Source organism: Chionomys nivalis, chromosome 6 (assembly GCF_950005125.1).
Source record: "Chionomys nivalis chromosome 6, mChiNiv1.1, whole genome shotgun sequence".
NCBI lineage: Eukaryota > Metazoa > Chordata > Mammalia > Rodentia > Cricetidae > Chionomys > Chionomys nivalis.
The window spans coordinates 35,825,059-35,851,502 of NC_080091.1; the positions used below are offsets into that span (position 1 = coordinate 35,825,059).

General features: G+C 43.7%; 1 protein-coding gene across 1 annotated transcript in view; it reads right to left on the reverse strand.

Annotated features, from left to right (window-relative positions):
• The window catches only part of LOC130876329 (ankyrin repeat domain-containing protein 36A-like), a 140,998-nt gene extending 117,457 nt beyond the window's left edge, over positions 1-23,541 (reverse strand). The window contains exons 1-7 of the mRNA XM_057772858.1: positions 23,333-23,541; positions 22,230-22,344; positions 21,722-21,895; positions 11,510-11,616; positions 9,084-9,221; positions 7,733-7,790; positions 3,150-3,253 (exon numbers count right to left, since the gene is read on the reverse strand). Coding sequence (XP_057628841.1) covers positions 3,150-3,253; positions 7,733-7,790; positions 9,084-9,221; positions 11,510-11,616; positions 21,722-21,895; positions 22,230-22,344; positions 23,333-23,541 — 905 coding nt within the window. The remainder of the gene's footprint in view (positions 1-3,149; positions 3,254-7,732; positions 7,791-9,083; positions 9,222-11,509; positions 11,617-21,721; positions 21,896-22,229; positions 22,345-23,332) is intronic.
• Between the last annotated feature and the right edge of the window lie 2,903 nt (positions 23,542-26,444).

Below are 26,444 nucleotides of genomic sequence, written 5' to 3' on the forward strand. Positions count from 1 at the left end.
ATGTATCTTAGATGTTAGTCTCTATCAGACATGTAATAGGTAGAGACCCCCTCTGTTCTTCAGCCTGTCACTGTGTGTGAATGACAGTGTCCTTTGCCATACGTAAGCTTTCAGTTCCATGAGGTCCCGGGTATTTATTTTAGATCTCAGTGCCTCTGCTATCAGTGTTCTGTTCAGGAAGTCTTTTCCTGTGCCCACGAGTTAAAGGCTGTTTAACTTTCTTTCCTACCAGATTCATGTATCTGGCCTATGTTGAGGTCCTTGATCCATTTGGAATTTTGTGCTATTCAGTTCTGATGTAGGTGGGTCTTCTGTCTATGTGTTACTTTCATTGGTCAAATAAAGAGACTGCCTTGGCCTTTGATAGGACAGCAGCTTAGATAGGCGGAGTAGACAAAACAGAATGCTGGGAAGAAGGGAAGTGAGTCAGATGCCATGCCTCTCCTCTCTGAGACACAGGTTAAGATCTTTCCCAGTAAGCCACCACCTCGTGGTGCTACACAGATTACTAAATATGGGTTAAAGCAAGATGTGAGAATTAGCCAATAAGAGGCTAGAACTAAAGGGGCCAGGCAGTGTTTAAAAGAATACAGTTTCCGGGTAATTATTTCCGGGGCTAAGCTAGCAGTGCGGTAGCTGGGCAGGACGAAAAGCAGGCCTGCCAGTAACTCCTTCAACACAGTTAGACCAGCACCATTTGTTGAAGATGCTCTCTTTCCCCCAGTGCGTATTTTTGGCTTTTTTTTTTTTTTTTTTTTTTTTTTTTTGCCAGAACTCAGGTGAGTGGACTTACATCTGGTTCCTTGATTCAATTCCATTAATCTACATATCTGTTTTAATGTAAATACCATGCTATTTTTATTGCTCTACGTCTGTAATGCAACTTGAAATCTGAGGTGGTGAGACCTCCAGTGGTTCTTTTATTATTCAGGATTGTTTTAGCAGCCCTGCTATTATTGTATGTGTGAGTATTTTCATATGAATCTGAAAATTATGTTTTTCAGTTTCTGTGAAGAACTGTGTTGCAATTTTGATGAGGGTTGTGTTGAATCTATGGATTGTTTTTGGTAGGATGGCCATTTCACTATAATAATTTTACTGATCCATGAGCATGGGGGATATTTTTGATCTTCTGGTGTCTTCTTTAATTTCTTCAATGTCTTGAAGTTTTTATTATACAAGTCTTTCACTTACATGGTTAGAATTGCCCCAAGATATTTTTGAGGCTATTACTAAAGGCACTGTTTCCAATTTCTTTCTCAGTCCATTTATCATTTGTATATAGGAAGGCAAGCCAGCCAGCCTGTTGTCAACCTGACACACAGACTAAAGTTATCTGAAAGGAAGGAGCCTTAATTGAGAAAAATGCCTCTATAAGATCAGCTGTAAAGCATTTTCTTGATTAGTGATTGATGGGGAAGGGCCCAGCCCATGGTGGGTGGTGCCATCCATGGGGAGGTGGTCCTGGGTTCTATAAGAAGCAGGCTGAGAAAGCCATGAGAAGCAAGCCAGGAAGCAGCATCCTTCCATGGCCTCTGCGTCAGCTCCTGCCTCTGGGATCCTGCCCTGCTTGAGTTCCTGTCCTGGCTTCCCTCAGTGATGAACAACAATGTGGAAGTGTAAGCCAAATAAACCCTTTTCTCCCCAACTTGCTTTATGGTCGTGGCGTTTCATTGAAGCAATGGAAACCCTAAAACAGAAGGCTACTGACTTTTCTGCGTGCTAATTTTGTATCCAGCCACTTTGGTGAAAGTGCTTATCAGCTGTAGAAATGTCCTGGTGAAGTTTCTAGGTTCCTTTGCGTATGAAGCCATATTACCTGTAATAAAGGTACTTTAACTTCTTCCTTTCCAATTTGTAGCCCCTTGATCTCCATTGGTTAGTTGTCTTACTGCTCTAGCTAAGACTTCAAACACCAGACTGAATGAGTGTGGAGGAGGGGAGAACCTTGTTTTGTTCCTAATTTTAGTTTCTCTCCATTTAAGTTTATGTTGACTGTGGGATTGCCTTGAATTGTCTTGTTATGTTGAGACATGCCCACTGTATCTCTAGTCTCTCCAGGACTTTTATTATGAAGGGACATTAGATCTTGTCAAAGACCTTTTCTGCATCTAATGGTATGAACATGGATGTGGTTTTTGTCTTTCAGTGTGTTCATGTGGTAGTATATTTTGGTTATATTTGGGAACTTAGCTGTCCCAGTAGAATTGAAAATTCACATATAGGAACAAAATGAATAACTTGGGAGCTTTATTGTTAAGTATTCATTCTACAAATTATCTTCAAAGCTACAAACAGAGACAGATAAAAGAGAAAGGCTCTCAGCTCACCGTGTACCACAACCTACTTTATATTAATCAGAGGGCTTTCCATGGATAGTACCTCTGCTAAAGCTATTCTGCAAGTGATCACTGTGGATTTGTGTGTGTGTGTACGCATGCGCGTGCCTGTGTGCACGTGTATGTGTGTGTGTGTTTGTCTAAGTTGACTAGAACAGCCATGGTGCTTTCAAGTTCTCCACACAGGTCACGGGTGTGGGGAGGATGCAGGCCAGTGCTGCAATGGAAAGTTCTGTGGGACGAGTTGTGCTGGAGGTCAGGTTTTTCTGCAGAAAAAAACATGAGTAACAATAACAGAGCAGTGAAGTCACTGGCACCGATAATCTGGGAGTCAGCACTCACGGAAGCAGCGGCTTCTAGCGCCACCGGAAAGGGAAACAGTTATAAATGGTCCCAAGTCACACACCCAGGAAATGGGAAGGCTGGAAACTAACTAACTCTTTCCTTTACCACACACCGATGACTTTTATCCAGTTAAAGGGTTTTCTCCCCACAAATACACACCAGAGGGAGAAAGTAAAGAAACTCTTGGGGATCCCTTTACACTGGACTGAGCTCATAACGTCAGTCAGGCTGCAAATGGCAAATATTAGGCAGTTTTAAAGGGAGCCTAAGTTACTGTATTTGGTTGTCTTGTTTTTCCCACTCTAATAATGGCTGCTACCATTAGCCTATGCTTTAGTGGCGTGGTTTTCAGGAACTACCAACACTTACAAACAAGTTTCTTCTTATCAGTTTAATGTTACAGAGTCACCATCTCATACCACCCTGGTGCTTGTTTTAACTAAGGGAATGTGCAGGCAGCTGTACCTCCCCAGCTTGTCGGCTGCGCCTCTGTCGCCCTCTTCCCTCGCTGGCGATTGTGCCATCCTTTCCCCGTCCTGGGTGGAGTGTGCACAGGATAAGCAGTCTTCCTGTTAAAAAGAAAGAGAAAAGGCCAAGAACTCAACAAACTGCATATTTCTCAACTGCACTGGCACTTCTGTTTGTTTGTTTGTTTGTTTTTTGGTTTTTTTGAGACAGGGTTTCTCTGTGGTTTTGGAGCCTGTCCTGGAACTAGCTCTTGTAGACCAGGCTGGTCTCGAACTCACAGAAATCTGCCTGCCTCTGCCTCCCAAGTGCTGGGATTAAAGGCGTGCGCCACCACCGCCCGGTTGCACTGGCACTTCTGAATGGACCTGTGACCAGAGCATGGGCACAGGGTAAGCAATGGTCCCTCTCCCTCCAGATGCCGCCCCTACTGGGGAAGGTCCCCTTACTGACCACCACCATTGCGCAGGCTTCTCCTTCCATGCCTCCCCTTTTCTGGGACCTCTGCGGCCATCGCTTTTGTCACATTTATCATGACACTTGTTTCCATTTGCAATAGGGCTCTTTGATTCCATAGCTAGAATTCTAGGATTTAGATGGACTGTTTATTGAATTCATAAGCCGGCTTTTCACTGCTAGAGCCGGCTTCCTCAATTCCTGTCCCAAAGTGTTTGACAACATTACAAAACTGTGCATTGTGCATGGAAGAAACTATTTTAAGTTCATATCTAGTCAACAGGAAAGCAACTGGCAAGCTGCGGTGGCAGCTTCTTCCTCGCTGGTTCTGTTGACAAGGCTATCCGTACATGGTCACTACACCTGTTCCACAAGGGTGGCCACTCCCTCGCCTGCTGTGGCTTGCTGCAGGTGGTAACACACTGGCCCACTATGGTGGTATCTAGTCTCCAGAGCGTTCCCTTCTGAATGAGACAACCATGTTGGTCAATGTGCTTCAACAGGCTGTTAGAGGAACCAGCCAATAGATGCTCCGGGGTTTTTTGCAGTCTCTAATGGTCCAAACCACGTACCATTCCTGCTCACGTCTCAAGATTCCCTGTCTCTTCTGCCCCATGTTTTGTGACAAATGTTTAGAGTTAAGGAAGCCAAGCTTCAGGGGCACACAGTGAAGATCTTTCCAATGATGTCAACATTCCCTCAAGGTTATGGAAAATACTCACTTAATTCAATTGTATTTAAGGTGTCAGGACCCCTGGTGCCAATTCCTGGCACCCACGCTCCCAGTGGGACACTGGGGAAATTTACCTGTTTGCTTGTTAAATGTTGTAATGTGTTTGCATGGTTTAATTACATGAATTTCTTCTTAGGAAAGTCTAGACATTTGTCTTTCAGTAACTTCTTCCCTTGGTTAGTATACTGCTCATACTACTTTTCTTATACATTAATCTTTCTATAATCACCACATAATAAAAACATCCATTTTATTACTAAAAAGAAGTAATTCTGCAAGCCAATCAAAGTTATCTATAACTACCTGAAAAGTATGACATTTCTAATGAAACACAAATTAGGAAAAAAGAAAAGCAGTACCTCCTCACTCCACTTTGACAAAAAAAATGGCAATCAGGATTTCTAGACAATAACGTACAGTGTGCAAAGCTGCACTGATGAACGGAAGGCACCATTTATAAAGCTCAAGAAATACCAAGATTCCTAGTCTAAGGCCAGAGTTGAAGGACACTAAGATGCTCTTTAGCCTTCTTTCCTATTTACAATGTTTTCTTGCGTTGTTACCTATTATTTATGATGTAGTACCTCCAAACAAATCATCTGAAATTACATACTTTAACATTGAAAAGGATGATCAACTTAAGGAATATTTTCTGAAAGTCTGGAGCCATCCACGTTTCTCTGGTGAAGCTCCTCATTTCTGAATCCAGGACTCCTTATTTAAAGACTTGTGTAGAAATGTGTTGATGGAAATCCCCGAAGCTAAAGGCATTTTTACCGTCAGCGCCAGCTTGGGAATTGCACTAGACATGGCCTAAGGATAAGTTGTTATGTCTGGAATCTCTCCTAAGTTATAGGACATTGGCAAACACATTGGTGAAGATAAGGAAATGGCTCTGATATCTCTGCAAGAATTAGTTATAATCATTCTAACCCAGAAGCAGCGAGGGCATGGGCCACCCAAGGATGCAGGCGATCTGAAAATGGCCAGGGGACTCCAGAGAACACAAGATCCCATTGCCTCGGGGAGACCAAAGGAAACAATCATGATTCATGTTACCTGAGAACTTTAGCAATTCCTCTCACTAATGACTTGGGGAGGACTAAAATCTGCATCCCCCAAACCTCATATGAGCCTGTTGCTCAGTCTCTACTATAGCACCCACACTTGCTTCAGCCACTGCGGAGAGCACAATTAGATTTTACTCAGAAGCATCCACGCCAAGAATATATGTATCTGCTGATACCTTAAGGGTACACCGTGGCCTGCTCTCCCCAGACCGGAAGAAATCAAGTTAGTGTAACCTTATTCCAGAACGAAGTCTGTTCCCTCTGAGTTTCCAGAGCCTCAAGAACCACCTTAGGGCAATGCCAGTTTACCAGCAAAACATGTTAAGGCTGCAAAGTCTAAAGCAAGAAAAGATCTCGAGTACAAAGTCAAGTCCAGCTATAGCTCTATCCACATTTATGACCTCCCCGTGGTTAAACTGTTCATTGCAGCTATAATCAGACACAATGACTACAGCTTCACTGTAGTTTTCTTTTCATTTGTTCTGATGCTAGATTACTCCTTGAAATTTTTGTTGTCTTAGCCATACTGTTAGGATATAAGCATTAATATTTATTTTCACAAATCAAGGGTCTCAATCCAGAAAGCCCTTGAAATACTAACAGAAGTACTTAAGACAGCTTGTGCCATCATTAGAAGACTCTGCACACGTTCCTAACAACTTGGGCAATACGTTCTCGGTCCTCTGTGATTTACACATCCAAACTGATCTTAGGCCCAGGCACAGCATACTTTGACATCCTGAATAAGAACATCCTCCCCCCAGATTCACAACCTTCATGAGGTTCTATTCCATCAACATGATCAAGATTTTTGAGTCCCTGGGTGGGACAGGGCCTGCATCCTTGCTCAGCAGCGAAGAGGCTTCCTATACAGTTCTTTTGTTTGTTTGTTTGTTTTGGTTTTTCAAGACAGGGTTTCTCTATATCTTTGAAACCTGTCCTGGAACTAGCTTCGTAGACCAGGCTGGCCTCGAACTCACAGAGATCCGCCTGCCTCTGCCTCCCAAGCGCTGGGATTAAAGGTGCCCACCACCATCGCCCGGCTCATATACAGTTCTTACAATCAAGGGAGAAATGCCTCAGATAAAGGGTACTAAAGGGGAAATTGAGGCAGGATATAAAGACAGGGAAATTAGTGGAGCAAGCAAAGGGAAAGGAAGCCCTGGTCTGGACTCTCACGAAATGGCAGTCAGGTGACCCAGGTCTCCCAACACAATCAAATCAGTGTGAAGATTGTTTATAGAGAGACAGGGTTTTGTACAGACACTTCAAATAATACTGTTCACATAGCGATGAACCAAGCTTAGACCTAAACGAACGTGAGCTTCCAGTTTACCCTTCCCGTGTCCCAGCTGTTAACCTGCAGCTCTGAGAATCTCACAGTTCCATGAACTTCGCTTATAGTCAAAGTGTATTTCTCAACTCCCTGTGACCTGTCAACAGGGATTCCTTTGACCTTGTGACTTAGAGTGTTTTCAGATCAGCCTCCAATCTGCCCAATCACAGCCAGGAGCTATTCACTTAAGATTCACTTAAGATCTCATTTACAAAAGATGGGGAAAGTATTCCTTACCAACTGTCTTAGATGGGATTTCTTTTGATGTGATAAAACACCAAGACCAAAACTAACTTGGAGAGGAAAGTGTATTTCATCTTACAGCTTGCAAGGAAGCCAGGGCAGGAACTCAGAGACCTGGAGGTAGGAACGGAAGTGGAGACCAGGAAGGAGTGTGGCTTCCTAGCTGGTCAATCCCTGTTGCTCCATACATTTTCTTACATACTCCAGGAGCTCTCGCTCAGAGGAAGAGCCACCCACAATGGGCCGGGCCCTCCCCTCCCACACAAATCATCAATCAAGAAAATGTCCACAGATTTGCCTGTAGGGCGATCTTATTTTCTCAATTAAAATTACCTCTTCCCAGATATGTCTAGGTTTGTATCAAATCGACAGAAACCAGCCAGCACACCAAACCCCTGAACAATGTCACCTCAGAAGCCACCAAGATTGTATATAGGGCTATTTGTAAAACAAGTCTGACTCTTCATTGAGAAAGGCCACACACATTTTCAGACTATTGTTCCGTTGTTCCGTCTCCTAACCGACCCCCTCTTTGAATTAATGTTTGCGCATAAAAATCTATGTTAAAGCCTCTTCCTAAGTCAACTTTGCTATTAGAGTACAGAGAGAGAGAGAGAGCACATGTCCCCCACTCGGAGCTGAGGACCAAACCTAGCCCTTATACTAGCCAGGCAAACACCCCACCACTGAGCCAAATCCCCAGAGCCCCAAATCAAAAAGTCAGCATGACAAATCAGTTTTTTACCTTGGCATCAGAATTATATCTGTCCTCTCTTGTTGTAGAACTGGGGCCTTTGGAAAGCCTGCAGAGCAAAGTACAGTGAGAGGCGAGCTGGATTTTTTTTTTAAGTCCTAGGAAAAGTAAGCCATCTAGTTTTTGTTTTATTTTGGTTTGGTTAAGTTTATTTGAGACAGGGTTTCTCTGTGTAACAGCCCTGGCTGTCCAGGAACTCACTCTGTAGACCAGGTTGGCCTCCAACTCTGAGATCTGCCTGCCTCTGCCCCCTGAGTGCTGGGAGATTAAAGGTGTGCACCACCACAGCCAGCTATATGGCAGTTTTTATTTGTTTCTATGTCAACTTCTGAAACAATCAAGCTTGCAGGTTCCTCTTTCTGCTTCCACCTCTCTCAGTCTAGAATGTTCTCAAGGACACTCCCTCTGGATTCCACGGTCAAGAGCGACAGGATAATCTATTTGCACAATGTCCTCTCTTTAAAGATGAGCTGAGGGTTCAAGGACTGGTTCTTGTTGTTTTTGCTGCCTGAATTGCCCCAGCTGAGAAAACCCTTGAAAACATTAATCAGAAGTCTAAATGTAGAAAAGTCAAAAGAAAGTCTGCCCATTGTTATTGGGCATCTCTTGCCAGAAAGAAAGCGTCAAACATTAAAAACTATAAAAGCCAGGGGCTGGAGAGATGGCTCAGTGGTTAAGAACACTGCTCTTGCAGAGGACCCAGCTTTGATCCTAACAGTCACCTGGCAGCTCACAGCTGTGTGTAACTCCAGTTCCACCCTCTTCTGGCCTCTGTTGGCACTGGTCATGCAAGAGATTCATAGATATACATGCAAGCAAAACACCCATACATATAAAAATAATATTTAAAAAACTGAAAAAAAGAACAATATTGAGGGAGAGAACTCAGGAGAAGATAACCACATTTTTCTGCTAAATTTGACATTAAAAAAACTCAAACAACCAATAAGACCACTTAAAGCCGGAACACTACCTATACACCTTGTGTGGGTCTTACTATTGGAATGGAAGAGTGGTGCTCTGATCCTAAGTAAAGGACTTAACCCTCCTGAGACAGGGCCTGGGGGTCTATCGCAGGGGAGACCATACCTAGCAGATGAGAATCTCAGTTCAGTTGCCAGTGCTGCCAAAGTCAAGGATCTAAGATAGAGAACTCTGTACCCGTCACTCCTCCAACCTAGTCCAGTGTTTGCTTGGCTTCTGGTCCATGATGAAGTCCACTAACTCATGGCCATGCCACAGACTGAACTGTGAAATCTCATTGGATATATAAGGATGGGGTGGTTATAACTACTAAAAATATCAATTTGAAGCTAGCCAGTATTGTAATATAAACACTTACACTTGAAAGGTTTCAAAAACAGTGTAACTCTGTGCAGTTGCTCCGTAGATATCCACCAAAGACACATCTGCACCCTGCTGGAGAAGAAAGCTGATCATGTCTTTAGACTGAGCTCTCACAGCATGTATGAGGGCAGACCTGAAAGAACAAATGTAATGTTACCCTGACACACTTCACTTTATTAATTTGTTCGTCTGTTTATTTATTTATTTTGAGACCAGGACTCTCTACATAGCCCTGGTTGTCCTGGTACTTATTAGGTAGACCAGGCAAGTGCCACCAACACCGGGCTTCCTGACACACTTTATTAAAGTCATACAAACAACTGTCTGAGTTCCCCTGTAGCCTGTATGTTAGAGTAGTCGTCAGCAGTTAAGAACAGACAAAACCATTGGGGGTATGTCATTCACTGATCTTTGTTACCTCTAATGCTAAAGGGGAGAACCCAGAGCCCTCCTGCGCCACTGCTGTGCTGCTCAGTAGAATTCCGTGCCATGCAGGGGCCAGTGCTATGCCTCGATCATTTACCTGAAGGGGGCGAAATTAAATGAAGATGTCTCCATGACTTCCCTAGCCTGATGTAATAGACCGTAATTCATAGTCAGCAACAGGCCAAACAAGGAAAAGTTATTGGTGTTATTTCAAAAGTTATTAATATAAAATATTAGTAGTAAAGATAATAGCAGGTTGGAGAAATGGCCCAGTGGTTAAAAACACTTGTTTGTTCTTGCAGAGGACCTGGGTTCTGTTCTCAGCACCCACATGGGGGCTCACAACCATATTAGCTCCAGCTTCCAATGATCTGACACCCCCTTCTGACTTCCTTGGGTACCAGGCATGTATGTGGTACACAGAAATCTATGCAGACAAAACATTCATAAACATAAAAAATAAATAGAACTTTAAAATTAAAGATAATTTTTGGTAACAGTGATTTGGTTAATGGGGCTGACTGCCTTGAGCTAGGTGCTGACAGCAATGCTATACAGACATGGAAGAATATTACCCTGATTTTGGCAGACTAGAGAGCAGTTCCGTGGCTAAGAGCACTTAAGGCTCTTGTAGAGAAGGCCCAGTTTCAGACCCAGTTATGATGGTGCAAAGCTGTGACCCCAATTCCAGGGAATCTGATACCCTCTTTTTGTCTCTATGAGCACTAGACAGACAAATGGTGCACATGTATCCATACAAGCAAAACATTCATGCATATAAATAAGATAAATGATAAAAAGGAATATTATCCTTATGCTCATCTCAGAAAATATACGTGGTGATAAATACTTGTGAGGCCATGCATCAATCAGGAAGACACAGATAAGCCCAGTCTTGTGAGGAGGACTAAGTCGCCTTTATCCATCTCTTATAGCCTACTTTCATTACTGGAACTTTACTCAGGTGGAGTTAGGTGAGTTCCTCTGTACATGCCAGTCCAATGAGTAGACATCGGCTGAAGTTTTAAGGGTTGAGGAGTTGGCCCGAGGAGGTTGTACCACTGAGGTGATTAGATCACATGGGTGCTAATGGCATCTGTATTTTAATTCATTTGTGAGATTGTTGCTAGCTTGTCTATTAGGATGCGGGTTCTGGGGAAGGACCTGAGTCACTAGGCCGTGTCCTTTGAAGGGTTTGCCTTGTCAAGGTACCCTTCTGTTTTTCTGTGTCCTGGCTTTAAAGAGATGAGACCTTCCCCTGCTTCATGCTCCCACTTCCTTTCATAATCTACCTAACCTCTGGCTCCAAGGTAACTCTAGCCCACCGTGGATTGGAGCCCATGAAACTGTGACACAAAATAAATTTTTCCTCCATTAAATGGTTTCTTCTATGTATTTGGTCAGACTAGTGACAAGCTGAACACATCAACATAAATCAGAAAAGGACGGGGAGATATTGATTAATAATCTAATAAGACACAGTCTAGTCATTTGGAGATAATCCAACACTGATATTCTTCAAACAAAGCAACTCAAAGCAAAGAGCCATCAAAGATATAAAGCAATTTTCAAAAGTATTTCTCACTAATATAGCATTTTAGAGGAAATGTATGCAAGAGTCAGAGGTGGGAAATACTGTAAAATTGTTAAGAATTTCATTGGAATCTTAAACTAGCAGTTTACATTTCTAAAAATAAGGCTAATATGAAACTATTTTAGTTAATATAAAATCATATGACTAAAAAGTTGACTTCAAGTAACAAATATCAGACAATATTAGGAAATGTGAGCCCTGCCATACAGTTTTGTGTGTGTGTGTGAGAGACAGACAGACAGATAGACAAAGTTGAACAGTTAATTTCTACCTACCTGTTAATTTGTTTTAATGTGTTTTCTATGAGCGTGAGCTAAATTCTTATGAATTTAGTATTGATGTTTTAAATTATCGCAACCACTCTAGAATGTTGGGAGGATTGGAAAGGGTTTTGAAGGTACCTCTTGTAGTTATCCAGGGCGTTTATATTGGCCGCGGCCCGTAACAACAGCTCCACCATCTCCAGTTTGTTTTCCAACACTGCCAGTATAAGCGGTGTGTAGCCGTTCTGTGAAAACAGGAACAGTTGATAACTCCCGCAATTACGTATTTCTCAGTCAGCTGCAACTCTACTAAGGCCCTGTGAAGTCAACTGTCTGGGCTGGTTTTGTGTGACATCTTGACACAAGCTGGAGTCATCAGAGGAAGGAGCCTCTGCTGAGGAAATACTTCCTTGAGATCCAGCTGTAAGGCGTTTTCTCAGTTAGTGATCAACGGGGCAGGGCCCAGCCCATGGCAGGTGGTGCCATCCCTGGGGCTGCTGGTCCTGGATTCTATAAGAAGATAGACAGCAGAGAACTGGACGGAGCTCCCAAAGTCCAGTTGAAGAGTGGGAAGAGTGGGGATATGAGCAAAGAGGTCAAGACCATGATGAGGACACTCACTGACAGCTTACCTGAGCTAATGGGAGCTCACCAACTCTGGTCGGACAGGGAAGGACCAAACTAGACCCTGTGAATGTGGGTGACAATGTATGGTTGGGGCACACTGCAGGGCCACTGACAGTGGCACCAGGATTTTTCCCAATTGCTGGGGCAGGCTTTTTGGAACCCATTCTCTTTGGATGGACACCTTGTTCAGCCTAGATATAGCAGGGAGGGCCTTGGTCCTTCCTTAAAGCAACATGCCTTGCCCTCTCCGAGGAGTGGATGGGGTGGGGGAAAAGGTGGAAGGAATGGGAGGAGGGGAGGGAGTGGGAACTGGGATTTGTATGTAAAATGAAAAAAAGACAGTCTGTTTCCTTTTTATAAAAAATAAAATAAAAATTGTCATGAGTCTCAGAAGAGACTTTGGACTTTTAAACAGTGTTTGGACTATGAAAGAGTATGAGAATTTTTGAATTTGAACTAAATGAATTTTTTATTATGATATGGCTATAAACATGGGAGCCAGGGAATGGAATGTGGATGTTTGAATAAAAATGACACCATAAACTCAAAAAAATAAAATAAAATAAAAAAAGAAGGTAGACTGAGCAAGCCATGAGAAGCAAGCCAGTCAGCAGCATCCCTCCATGGCCTCTGCATCAGCTCCTGCTCCAGGATCCTGCCCTGCTTGAGCTCCTGTCCTGACTTCTTCCTTCAGTGACGAGCAGCGATGCTGAAGTGTGAGCCTAACAAACCTTCCTCCCCAACTAGCTTTTGGTCTGGTGTTTCGTCAGCAAAAGAAACCCTAATGCAGACAGATTGGTACCAGAAGCACGGTATGGCTGTGACAGACCTGACCATGTTTTGGTGAGGTTTGTGGAAGGAATTTGGAACTTTGGGCTAGAAGTTTGAGTGTTAAGAGTTCTGTGGGGTGTTCTGTGGAACTTGGAAGATAAGAATGTTGAAAAAAGTGGAGAAAATGGAGGCCTGGCCTGTGAACTTCAGAGGCAGTATTAGAGACTCTACCAGGGCCATTTGCTGTTTTGAATTAAGATGCTGTGGTTCTGGTTAGCTGAGGCTGAAGAGTCAGCTGAGATTAACATGATACCCGAACTACTGAAGCAAAATTTTGCTGTAAAGGGACAGTTGATGATGGAGCTAGCAAATTAGTGGTGATTGAGACTAGCTTCACTGAACTCTTCTGGTGAGTGTTTCCTGAGAGCACAGGGAAGCTGTGTTCCAGAGGTGGCCAAGGTTGTACCACATGTTGATAGCCAGACTTGGTAATGTGTAAGGATCACCCAGATGATACTGGTTTTCAAGGCATGAAGGGGTCATGGAGAGCAGCTGAGACTTGGCACTGTGAGAGGCCATTGTTATAGGTGCAGCCTCAGTGCAGTCGAAGGCCTAGGCTAAAGAGGTCATGCAAAGAAGTTGAAGCCTTACACCATGAAGACAGCCTATGAGAGGCTATTGGTGAACGTGCAGCCCAGTTGCCGCAAGGGGCTCCAGCACTGTAGAGATGACCAGTACCATTGGAAGACCAGCAGCAGCAGTGGAGTGGAGCTAACGAGCCTAGAAGATAAACTATGTGTGTTGCAGAGAGCAGAGCTTGAGAAGTGACCCAGGCCCTTTGGAGGAATCCAGAAGATCACCAGTGAAACCCAGATAGTTGGACATTGAATTGTTTATGCTGAAAGACTTGAACTTTTAAAAGAGGTTGGCTATTTCTTATTTTATTTTATTTAAATAATTTTTTTATTTATTTTACATACCAACTGAAGTTTCACCTTCCTCCTCTCTTCTGGATCCCCCCCCACTTCCCATCTACACCCTCCCCTTCCATTCCTCCCCCATCTCCATTCAGAAAGGGACAGGCCTCCCATGGGCTTGCACAAAGCATGGCACGTCAGGGTGAGGCAGGACCAAGCTCCTCTCCTTGCATCAAAGCTGGGCAAGATAATCCAGCATGGGGAACAGATTCCCAAAAGACAGGTCCTGATCTCTCTACTGGTAGTCTTACAAAGAGACTAAGTGACACACTGTCATACACATGCAGAAGATCTAGATTGGTCCCATGGAGTCTCCCTAACTGTTAGTCCAGAGTCCATGAGCTCCCATGAGCTCAGGTCAGTTATCTCTGTAGGTTCCCCCATTATGACCACCTGGCTCATACAATTCCTTTTCCCTTTCATCAGCAAGACTCGCAGAGCTCAGTCCAGTGCTTGGCTGTGAATCTCTACCTCTGCTTCCCTACGTTACTGAATAGAGTATCTCTGATGACAGTTAGGTAATCAATCTGATTATAGCAGATGGCCAGTTTAGGTACCCACTGTAGTATTGCAAGGATTCTTAGCTGGGGTCATCCTCATTACTTCCCCCCTCCATTCAGCCTCCAACCCAGCTCTTGCTCCCTCAAGTTCCCATCCCTCCACCTCCAACCCAGTTCATCCAGGAGATCTCTTCTATTTCCCCTTCCCAGGGAAATCCACGCATCCCTCTTTGGGCCCTCTTTGCTATGTAGCCTCTCTGGGGCTGCAGATTGTAGGTTGATTGTGGAAGTTCACAGTGACTCTATTCCCATCTTGACTCAAGATCAAAGAGTTCAAGTTTGCCAAGGCCAAATGACAGGATGTTTAGCCAAAGGTGTGGTCACTAGATGTGTTTTGACAATTAAGGAGATGATTGCTTTTGTTTGTTCCTGGAACCATAGTAAGGAAGTCTTTTGCCCTCCCCTTTTTTGGGGTATAAAAGGACAATGAGAAATAAATTCGAGGTGGCTATAGTATTTACTGAGAGCCCTCCTGACTCTATCTTCTGTCTCTTGTCTCTTTCTCTTCTCAGTCCTCACTCCCCATTTCAGGCATGTTCAACAGGTCGGCAGGTCCTGACAAAGGAGACCTAAAAACAGGGACGAAGTGAGGGACAGCAGGGGGGAAAGGGGCTCAGATAAGAGCAAAGAGGAAGCGCTGTGAGGAACTTGGAGGAAAGATGTAAATATGGGGAGGGTAATATCAGCCAGCTGTTTATATATTTGCTTAAAGATATTTTAAAAGCCAGAGGAGCTGAAGTAGAGCAGCAGCAAGCACAGAAACTTTCCGAGTTTGTAGAGCAGGTGTGCCTTTAGCTTCCTGAGCACGGGACCTTGGATGCAGACACGCGAGAGAATTGGAGTGAAACTCCAACAACATGATGAGTGTGATCTGGAGGAGTCCCAGTGGATGCTGAGTCTGTGGGCACTCATGCGGCACAGTTTGGATTTGTGCCCTGAATGGCAGGAGGTATTTCACAGTTAGAAGTGAAGCAAAACCCTCCGCACTGCCAGAGGAGCTGTTTGGTGATGATCGGTTTGACTGCTGGGCTTGAGGAAGAAGCCCTCCCTCACTTCTGACCATGGATGATGAGAGGTAGAAACCTTGTGGTGAGATTGAGCAGGAGTTAAAGGGCTTGAGAGATGTGGTACTATCCTTTAAAATAAAAATGAGATTCTGCAAGTCTTTTCGGAAGGGCACTCTTCTGCCTACCGTAGCGGCTGGTTTAGATCCACTTAGGGGGCTGTCTATGTTGCAAAGACCTCCTGGAACACGGCAACACTCACCGTTAGTCAGGCATCTCATCCACAAGCTAGTATTAGAGCGGCAGTTAGCAGAGAGGATGTGCAAGGCTTCTGATGGTTCCAGTGATGGAGCAATTGAACACGCAGGGAAATTTAGTCAGGGTGCACGTGTCAATCCCATTTAAACAACTCAAGGAATTTAAAATAATCTGTTCTCCATATAGGCCCCCTGCTCCTTTTACACCAACTCTGTTAGAAAACATGGCTGTAGAGACCTTGCCTCCCGGAGATCAGAAACAGATGGCCAAAGCTTGCCTGTCAGGCAGGGACTACCTGTTGTGGAAAACTGAATTTGCTGAACAATGTCAAGTCACAGCTGGTCCCAATAAATTCCCATTACTTTTGATATGCTCGCTGGAGAAGGCATTTATCAGGAGACAGATCAGCAGTTAAATTATGGTGCGGCAGTGTAAGATCGGTGCAGCTGCCACGAAGGCCTGAAATAAGTTTCCATCTTCTGGAAAATATACTGAGGACTTGTCAAAAATAAGGCAGGAACCTGATGAATTATTTTAGGTCTTTGTCTCTAGGCTAATGTCAACAACGGGCTGATGAATTGGGGATGGAGAATCTAGGCCTTTGCTAAGGAGCTAGTGTATGAGAATGCTAATGCTGCCTATCAGGCTGCTTTGAGACCTTTTAGAAAGAAAGACAACATCTCTGATTACATTCACCTTTGTTCAAATACTGGGCCCTCATATAGTCAGGGCTTAGCCATGGCTGCTACATCACAGGGAAAAATAGTTAAGGATGTTCTCTTCTGACAAAGAAATCAAGGCCCAGGGAGAGGGAGAACTAATATATCTCCTGGAAGTTGCTTTGGGTGTAGTCAGATGGGGCATGAAATCAAGCAGTGTCCTGATAAAGGAATAAGCCTGGGGACCAAAAACAGAGAAAAACATTGGGCTAATAGATGTAAATCAAAAAAGGATGGCCAAAGGAATCCCCTGCAGGGAAACTGGCAGAGGGGCCTTCCTCAGGCCCCTCAAAATGTTATGGGGCAATTCAGCAGTCTGGCCCTCTACAAGGAAATCCATTTAGGGTCTCAGCAGAGCGACCCCAGACAGCACAGTATTGGGTATCAGCTCTTCCATCTACACAGTTTTAACTCCCCAAATGGGGGTGCAAGCTCTCTCCACTGGTGTTTATCTGTCTTTGCCAAAAACTAGGGAGAAGCAGGAAGCAGTACTACCTTGGCCATTCTGACAGGTGTAAGAGGTATCTCAGAGTTGTTTTGATTTGCATTTTCCTGATGAGCATTCCTTAAATGTCTTTTGGCCATTTGAGTTTCTTCTGTTGAAAATTCTCTGTTTAGACCCATACCCCATTTTTAAATTGTGTTACTTGATATTTTGTTGTCTAGTTTCTTGAGTTCTTTTTGGAGATTAGCCCTCTGTCAGACGAGGGTTGGTGAAGATCTTTCCCATTCTGTATGCTGTTGTTTTGTCTTGTTGACCATGTCCTTTGCTTGCAGTTTCGAGAGGTTTCATGTATTAATTGTCGACATCAGTATCTGTGCTACTGGTGTTATATTTAGGAAGTATGGTCTCCTGTGCCAATGCATTCAAGGCTACTTCCCACTTTCTCTTCTATCAGATTCAATGTAATTGGATTTATGTTGAGGTCTTTGATCCACTTGGACTTGAGTTTTGTGCAGGGTGACAGACATGGATCTATTTGCATTCTTTTACATGTAGACATCCAGTTATGCCAGCACAATTTATTGAAGATGCTTTCTTTTTTCCATTGTATAATTTAGGCTTCTTTGTCAAAATCAGGTGTTCATAGGTGTGTGGGTTTGTGTCAGGGTATTCAATTTGATTCCATTGATCCACATGTCTGTTTCATGCCAATACCAAACTGTTTTTATTACTATACCTCTATAGTAGATCTTGAAGTCAGGGATGGTGACACCTTCAGAAGTTCCTTTATTGTACAGGATTGTTTTAACTATTTTGGGTTCTTTGGTTTTCCATATGAAGTTGAGTACTGTTCTTTCAAGGTCTGTGAAGAATTGTGTTATGATTTTGGTTGGTATTGCATTGAATCTGTAGATTTACTTGCTAATATTGCAGTTTTTACTATGTTAATCCTACCAATCCTTGAGCATGGGAGAGCTTTCCATTTTCTGATATCTTCTTCAATTTCTTTCTTCAACAATTTAAAGTTCTTGTCATACAGGTCTTTCACTTGTTTGGTTACAGTTACCTGAAGATATTTTATGTTGTTTGTGGCTATTGTCACACTTGATGTTTCTCTGATTTCTTTCTCAGCCCATTTATCATCTATATATAGGAGGACTACTGATTTTTTTTTAATCTTGTATCCTGTTACATAGCTAAAGATATTTATTAGCTATGGGAGCTCCCTGGTAGAATTTTGGGGGCCACTTGTATATACTATCATATAATCTGCAAATAGCAAAAGTTTGACTTCTTTCTTTCTAATTTGTATTCCCTTTATCTCCTTTTGTTGTCTTATTGCTCTAGCTAGAACTTCAAGTACTGTAGTGAATAGATATGGAGAGAGTAGACAGCCTTGTCTTTTTCCTATTTTAGTGGAATTGCTTTTGAGTTTCTCTCCATTTAGTTTGATGTTGGCTGTTGGCTTGCTGTATGTTGCCTTTTTATGTTTAGGAATGTTCCTTGTATCCCTGATGTCTTCAAGACCTTTATCATGAAGGGGTGTTGGATTTTATTGAAGGATTTTTCAGCATCTAATGAGATGATTATGTGGGTTTTTTCTTTCAGTTTGCTTATATGGTAGATTACATTATGTTAAACCATCCCTGCATCTCTGGGGATGAAGCCTACTTGATCATGGTGGATGATGTTTCTGATGTGCTCTTGGATTAAGTTTGCCAGTATTTTATTGAATATTTTTGCATGAATGTTCATGAGGGAGATTGGTCTGTAATTCCCTTTCTTAGTTGTATTTTTGTGTGGTTTTGGTATCAGGGTAACTGTAGCCTCATAAAAAGAGTTTAGCAGTGTTCCTTCTGCTTCTATTGCATGGAACATTTGAGGGGTATCAGTATTAGCTGTTTTTTGAAATTCTGGTGGAAGTCTCTGCTCAAACAATCTGACCCTAGGCTTTTTTGGGGGGAAGGCTTTTGATGACTATTTCTATTTCCTTATGGGTTACAGGTCTATTTAATTTGGTTATCTGGTCTTAATTTAACTTTGGTATGTAGCAGTTATCAAGAAAATTGTCCATTTCTTTTAGATTTTCCAATATTGTGGAGTACATGTTTTTGAAGTATGACCTGATGATTCTCTGATTTCCTCAGCATCTCTTGTTATGTCCCCTTTCTCATGTCTGAGTTTGTTAATTTGGATATTCTCTCTCTCTCTCCCTCCCTCTCTCTCTCTCTTTGGTTAGTTTGGATAAGGGTTTGTCAATCTTGTTGATTTTCTCAAAGAACCAACTCTTTGTTTCTGTAGGGTGAAAGGGTCAACTGGAGCAGAAAACCAACCAATCCCTGGCACCCTGACTCTGAACCTAGAGCCAGTGAAAGAAACACAATTTGACCTTGAAATCAGAGCCATCTCTTCCCCTAACCAACTGACCAACTGAACCAACTGATCCCTGAGCAGGAAACTAACCAAGCACTGAACACCCTGACTCTGAACCCAGAGTCAGGGAAGGAAACATACCCTGCATCTGAAACTGAGCCAGGAAAAGAAACACCCTTAGCCTTGAACCCAGGACCAAAGAAAAATGCCCTGACTCTGAAACCAGTGTCAAAGAAACAAACTTTTTTTCCTAGAATCAGAGCCAGTGAAAGAAATATTCCCTGGCCCTAAGATTAGAGTCAAAAGGCTAAAAAGGACAAGTGAAAGAAGCACAGTTTGGCCATGAAGTCAGAGCCATCTCTGCCCTTGACCAGCTAAACTAACCAATCCCTCTTCTTCATGGGAAAACTCCACCCCAGCTTCCAGAGCTGTCCTATTGGGGCCCTACCCCTCCAGAGATGTCACATTGCAGCTCTCCCCCTCCAGAGCTGTCCTATTGTGCCTGGCTTCCCAAAAAGTCGGGCTATCTTTGCAGCTCCAGAGTTGTAGCGCTCACACTCCCCTACAGTTTCATTGATTCTTTGTGTTGTTCTCTTTATTTCTATTTTATTGATTTTAGTTCTGAGTTTGACTATTTCCTGTTATCTAGTCCTTCTGGGTGACTTTGTTTCTTTTAGTTCTAGTTTTAAGGGGTACTGTTAAGTCACTAGTGTGAGATTTCTCCAGATACTTTATGTGGGTACTTAGTGCCATGCCTTGCTTTCATTGTGTCCTGGTATGGGACAATGGTTTATATTCTGTCAATTATATTTTAAATAAATGCTTATTGGCCAGTATCCAGGCAGGAAGTATAGGCAGGACAACAAGACAGGAAGTAGAGGCAGGTCAAGGAGAACAGGAGAATTCTGGGAAGAAGGAGGTCCTAGTCTAGAGTCCTGGCCCAGACACAGAAGAAGCAAGATGTGACTACCCCACTGAAAAAGGTACTGAGCCATGTGGCTAACATATACTAGAATAATGGGTTAATATACGTTATAAGAGTTAATAAGAAGCCTGAGCTAATGGGCCAATCAGTTTATAGTTAATGTAGACCTCTGTGTGATTTCTTTGGGACTTAACGACTGTGGGAACCAGGCAGGACAGAAACTCATTCAACAGTGTCTCATAAGTTTGGGTATGTTGTACATTCATTTTCATTGAATTCTAGGAAATCTTTCATTTCTTTCTTTCTTGACCCAGTAGTAACTCAGTTGAGAGTTTTTCAGTTTCCATGGGTTTGTAGGCTTTCTGTAGTTTGTGTTGTTGAATTCTAACTTTTTTCCATGTTGATCTGATAAGATACATAGGGTTATTCCAACTTTTTTGTATCTGTTGAGGTTTGTTTTGTGACCGAGTATGTGGTCAATTTTAGAGATGGTTCCATGAGGTGCTGAGAAGAAGGTATATTCTGTGTTTGGGTGGAATGTTCTATAGATGCCTGTTATAATATCTGTTAGTTCCCTTATTTCTCTGTTAAGTTTCTGTCTGGCAGACCTGTCCTGGTGAGAGTGGGGTGTTGAAGTCTCCCATTATTAGTGTGTGGGGTTTGTATGTGGTTTCTTTTACAAATGTTGGTGCCCTTGCGTTTGGAGTGTAAATGTTCAGAATTGAAACTTCATCTTGATGGATTTTTTTTCCTGTGATGTGAAATATCCTTCCTCATTTCTTTTGATTAATTTTAGTTTAAAGTCTATTTTGCTAGAATTAGGGTAACTATACCAGCTTGAGTCTTAGGTCCATTTGGTTGTAAAATCTTTTTTCAATGCTTTACTCTGAGGGAATGCCTGTCTTTGAATTTGAGGAATATTTCTTGTATGAAGCAGAAGGATGGATCCTGTTTTGTTTTTTTTTTTTATCCATTCCATCAGTCTGTTTCTTTTTATAGGTGAATCGAGTCCATTGATATTAAGAGATATTAATGATCAATGATTGTTAATTCCTGTTATTTTTTGTTTTGGTGATAGTGTGTGTGTGTGTGTTTCCCTTTTTAGTTTTGCTGAAGTGAGATTATTTATTGCCTTGTTTTCATGAATGCAGCTAACTTTCTTGGGTTGTAGTTTCTTTCTAGTACTTTCTGTAGGTACTAGAGATGTAGGTATGGATTTGTGGATAGGTATTTTTAAATCTGGTTTTGTTATGAAACATCTTGTTTTCTCTGTCCATGGTGATTGAAAGTTTTGATGAGTATAGTAGTCTAAGCTTCCATTCATGGTCTCTTATTGTCTGCAAAGCATCTGTCCATGACCTTCTGGCTTTCAGATCTCCACTGAGAAGTCAGGTGTAATTTGATAGGTCTGCCTTTATATGATATTTGGATTTTCCTTTGCAGCTCTTAATATTCTTTCTTTATTCTGTATGTTTAGTGTTTTGATTACTATGTGTTAAGGGGGGGGGGTTTGGTCTAGTCTATTTGGTATTCTGCAAGCTTCTTATACATATATTAATACAGTTTTCTCAAATAATTTTTATGGATATATAAACCATTTTTAGTTAAGGAATGCTCACTTTAGCCTCTATATGTGTTATGGTTCCAGGAGAATGCCTTTAATCTATCTGGGAAATAAAGATGGGTGTTACCTTTGCCTTAATTTCAGTGTCTGCTCTGAACTCCAGAAGTTTGGCAGCTATGGAGGTGCTGTTGTTGTAGACCGCATAGTGGAGAGCCGTGTTTTGATTTGCATCAATGGCATTTGTGTCAGCACCATTTTCCAGGAGAACCTTTACACATTCCTCGTGCTGGCGCTGTGCTGCCTGTAGATATTGTCCCAAGGGAAAGACTGTCAGCTAAAGAAATTCGAGATAATTTTTCCACAAGTTCCACAAAATAGTTACATTTAAATGTCAGAAATTCATTTTTATTCAAGTTTTAAAAAAAAAAGTTTTGAGACTGTGTTCTCATGTATCCCAGGGTGTAATGAAACCTGCATGTTCTGGGTTTGTGTGGCACAGTCCTCAAGCCTCTGCCTCCAGTACTACACGACACGGGCCCCATATCCGCCTCCCACATGGGGTACAGGCCTCCCACACCTGGATATCCGGGAATTATACTCCTCCGTCTACGGCTGCACCTGTTGGCCCTAATTACCTTGATCAGAGCTGTACTTTCGTCGCTGTCTCGGGCTTCAATGTTGCATTCATACCATAGCAAGAGGGTCGCCATTTCAGCCTGGCCGTGAGCGCAGGCGTAGTGCAGAGCAGTCCTGTGAGAGAGAGCACGCCCGAGAGCTACTGTACAGCGTTAAGACGGTAAGATGAGACAGCAACAGGGACAGCCCTCACTTTTCCTCCAAAGCAGAGGAACCTATTGGAATTTCTTTCTTTCTACTCAGCAGTGCTGAGAATAGAGCACAGTTAAACCTGGAGGATCCCAGCGGGGATGGCATCACAGCAGAGACAATGGGAGATTTGGAACGGCTTGTTGACTGAGGTCTGCCTGGAGCAGGGACCACACTGACAAGCAGCACGGCTTCCATAGTCTCAAAACTGAGAAAGTCTGGAGGGAACAATCCGCTTCAGCATCAAGGAAGCAACTGAAGCTAGTGGGGCTCTTGTGGGAAGTTGAGAGCGTCACGCACCCTGTGATGAAGACCGCTGCTAATCAAACTATCCCACTTAGGAACCAGAAGGACTAATAGCTGATCAGCAGATGATAAGTGAAGATGGCCACGCTGAATAACCGACTCTGAAGATAAACTAGCGTCTCGCTTCAGCTGCCATGTGAGGTCCCTCAGGAAGTAACAGGTAATCCCTGGTTCCCGGGAGATAAAATGAATATGGGATTTTATTGAATGAAATTTTGTCCTGGGACTCCACAGCAACTAGCAGTTTGTTCATGTGCACATTTACAGAAAATGCTGTGTATCTCAACTGTGTGGGGGAAATCACATTTAAACTGTCAGTAAAGCGCTCTGAAAGCAGAATATTATGGGGGTTGGAGACCAACTAAGAAGGAAGTAAGCCTTCTTTCTCTTCTTTCCTTCTCATTAAGAATGCCTAGACTCTAGACCCATCCACGGTGTGCATGTTTCAAGTGCTGAGGAGCCCGTGGTGGGGAGAAAGCCCAGCGTCCCCTGTGAAAGCAGGCCTCGACCTCCTTTCTCCAGTATTTAGGGGCCAAGACCTCTCCTAGGACCCTCCTGCTGCTCACTCATACCTGTTCCGGGCCACCCCCACCCTGCGCCCTCTGACCTTTTCTTCCGGTCTGTAACGTTCACGTCCACATCCCCAAATTCGAGCATCCTCTGCACTTGGGTTATGTCTCCCATGCTTGCAGCTTTGTGTATCTTTTTCACAGGTATGTAGCCTGTGAGGTACCTGTGCCATTCCTGGTTCTCAGCATTGGCATTTCTAAAGCCCAGGAAGCCCCAGGGCAAATGACCCTTGAAGATCTTCTTCATGACTCAGACTGCGGCCCTTCACACTGGACTCTTGCTTGTATTGCCTTCACTTCTCCCGTAAACAGCCTCAGTGCAGTGCTCACAGGAACCCAGTACGTCCGGGTCCCAATCTTAGCCTCTTCCAGTACTAATGCAGAGCCGACCAAGTCTCGGAATCTCGCCAGGATGCGCCCACAGAGAAGCCCCAAGGTTTAACATCCCTCCACCTCTTAGGCAGTTGGCAGGACTGTCGTTGCCAAGTAACGCCGTGTGCGCATGCTCCAGAGCTGACCTCGGGCACCAATCACCTCAGGCAAACGACAGTGCTCAGTGCGCATGCCAGGCTCATGAACTACTGGGCATTCAAGTGTCAACATGTGCACCACCAGGAGGAGGATCCAGATGCTATACTCAAGGTCTGCTCGCAATCTTGGAATGGAGCTCCCTTAGAGTGGATCTTCATGCGGCTGAAGACTCATCTCCAAGAAAACCTTCCTCAGAATTCTAACTTTGACGAGGGCAGTATCTTGAATGCCCTGCCAGCCTGGGTGACATAGTGAGATCCTTTCTCAACAAGCGAACAAATCCTCTCAGAATCTCCATTTGGGCCGATTATGCCTCCCCACCATCTCCCTACCACCTCCCCACCTCCACCAGAAGTTGCGAGAACAGAATGCTGTTTTGGTGTTTTCATAGATGATGCTGATGTGTGTCATCAAGTACAAGTCTATGTGGAGGAATCTGCACTCTCCAGATGAAATGAAAACAGACCTCTGCTGCCTCCTACCCCACTTATTTGACCCTTGGGAGTATGGTTGCTGTGTTCATTTTTTCCTTTTAAATCTGCAGGGTTTATTTGGATCATAGTGTAATAGTTAAGAACTTTACCTTTTAATTGACCACTGTCCCGGACATTTCTTTTCCTAATTATGTTATAATGCCTTTTTAAGCAGCTGGGTCCTGGTGTCACAGCCTTGCCCCATTGCCTACTTTCTCTTCTTCCTCCCCCCTCCTCTTCTGTAAGCATTACAGCTCAGATGGAAAGGGCTCCCGGCAGCCTGGAGCCAAAGAATATCACAAAATCACCATAAGCAACAGAGTAGCTTGCACCTCTGCTCCCGGGAAAGGTTTCCCCAATGTAACAATTCTGCTCCGGCAGGGGAGGCTTTCCCCAGGGAAATAGTAACAGATCTGCTCAGGTCCCCCAGAGTGTAACAACTCTACTCCCCAAGGTGAAGGTTTCCCCAGAAGTGTTACACTTCTACTCTGCTCTGCTTCAGCCCTGGGGAAAATTGCTGTGCCTCTGTTCCACTAGTTCCAGTGAAAGAAAGTCTCTCCCAAACGTTATCCAAGAGATTTATTGGGAAGAATCCAGGTGGGTGGCTGCCTATGCCAGGGTGGGGAAAAGCAGAGCAAACTGAGCAGGTGCAGGGCTTTTATAAGCTTCTTAGGGGCACAGTCTTTGCAGGGCGAAGAGTTTCAGGATGGGAATTAGTCAGATTTCAATCCCTGAATTTGGACAAGCTCAGAGATTGGCTGGATTTCGTGTTCAAGGATTGGTTTTCCTGCTCAGTGATTGGCTGGTTTTTGTGCAGAGTTTGTCAGGGGCAGAGTGTGTTTTTTGGCTCTGGTTTCAGGGTCAGGGTGTGTTTCTTTGACTGGCCCTTTTACCCTACATCTTCCTCCTCGTCCTCCATGTCCTCTTCCTTCTTCCTCCTCTTCCTCTATCTGCTTTTCTTCCACTTCCTCCTCTCTTTCTCCTCCTGCTGTTCACCCACTTCCTCCCCCTTCTCCTCCTATTTCTATGCTTCTTCCATCTCTCTGGCCACTACACACTAACTTTTCAAGTAAGCCTATTAGTAGCAGTTTCCAGCCAGGATTTGACTGAATCTCCAATTTTTCTTTTTTCTTTTCTTTTTCTTTTTTTTTTTTTTGAGGATTAATAAAACCTGAAGGAAATTTTATTTCTCTTCCCCACTGGGAGCTGACCCATCTTTCTGAGGTTGAACACTCGGTTCCCAAAAAACAAAGGAGTCGGAAAATTCAGATCCGAAATATTCCACCTCAGCTCCGATGGGAAGTGCTGGACAGCCTGCTGGCCCAGTACGGTACGGTGGAGAACTGTGAATAAGTGAACACAGAAAGTGAGACGGCAGTGGTCAACGTCATCTACTCCAACCAGGAGCAGACCAGGCAAGCCATGATGAAACTAAACGGTCATCAACTGGAGAATCATGCCCTGAAAGTCTCATACATACCTGATGAGCAGATAGCACAGGGTCCTGAGAATGGGCGCCGTGGAGGCTTTGGCTCTCCGCCCGCGCCTGCCCGTTCGGCCTTGCCCGGGACCGCATCCTGACCCGCCACCGCCACCATGAACAAGCTTTACATCGGCAACCTCAACGAGAGCGTGACTCCAGCCGACTTGGAGAAAGTATTTGCGGAGCACAAGATCTCCTACAGCGGCCAGTTCTTGGTCAAATCCGTCTATGCCTTCGTGGACTGCCCCGACGAGCACTGGGCCAAAGGTCTCAGATTCACAGGACTGGCAAGGCCTTCCCCCAGTCCAGGTATAGATGTTGACAGTATGTACAGAAAGTCTCAATGACAGCTATCTCTTTCTGGGTGACTGCAGCCTGAGACGACGCCCCTCAGAGACTAGCTAACCTGCCTCCTTGTTCAGCTAGTTGTAATAAACACGCTGAGGGTCTTAACCAGCATTCTATTGCTGTGAAGAGACACCATGACCAAGGAAACTCTTATGTTAAAAAAAGCATTTAACTGGGGGCTTGCTTACAGTTTTAGTATCTTAACTCACACATCTGAACATTCAGTGCGTCTTCTGTTTGTATGGCAGGTCTAGGAATCAAGGGAAAACACGGCCTTCCTGTATACACAAGCGGATGCCCAGTTTTCCATATGAG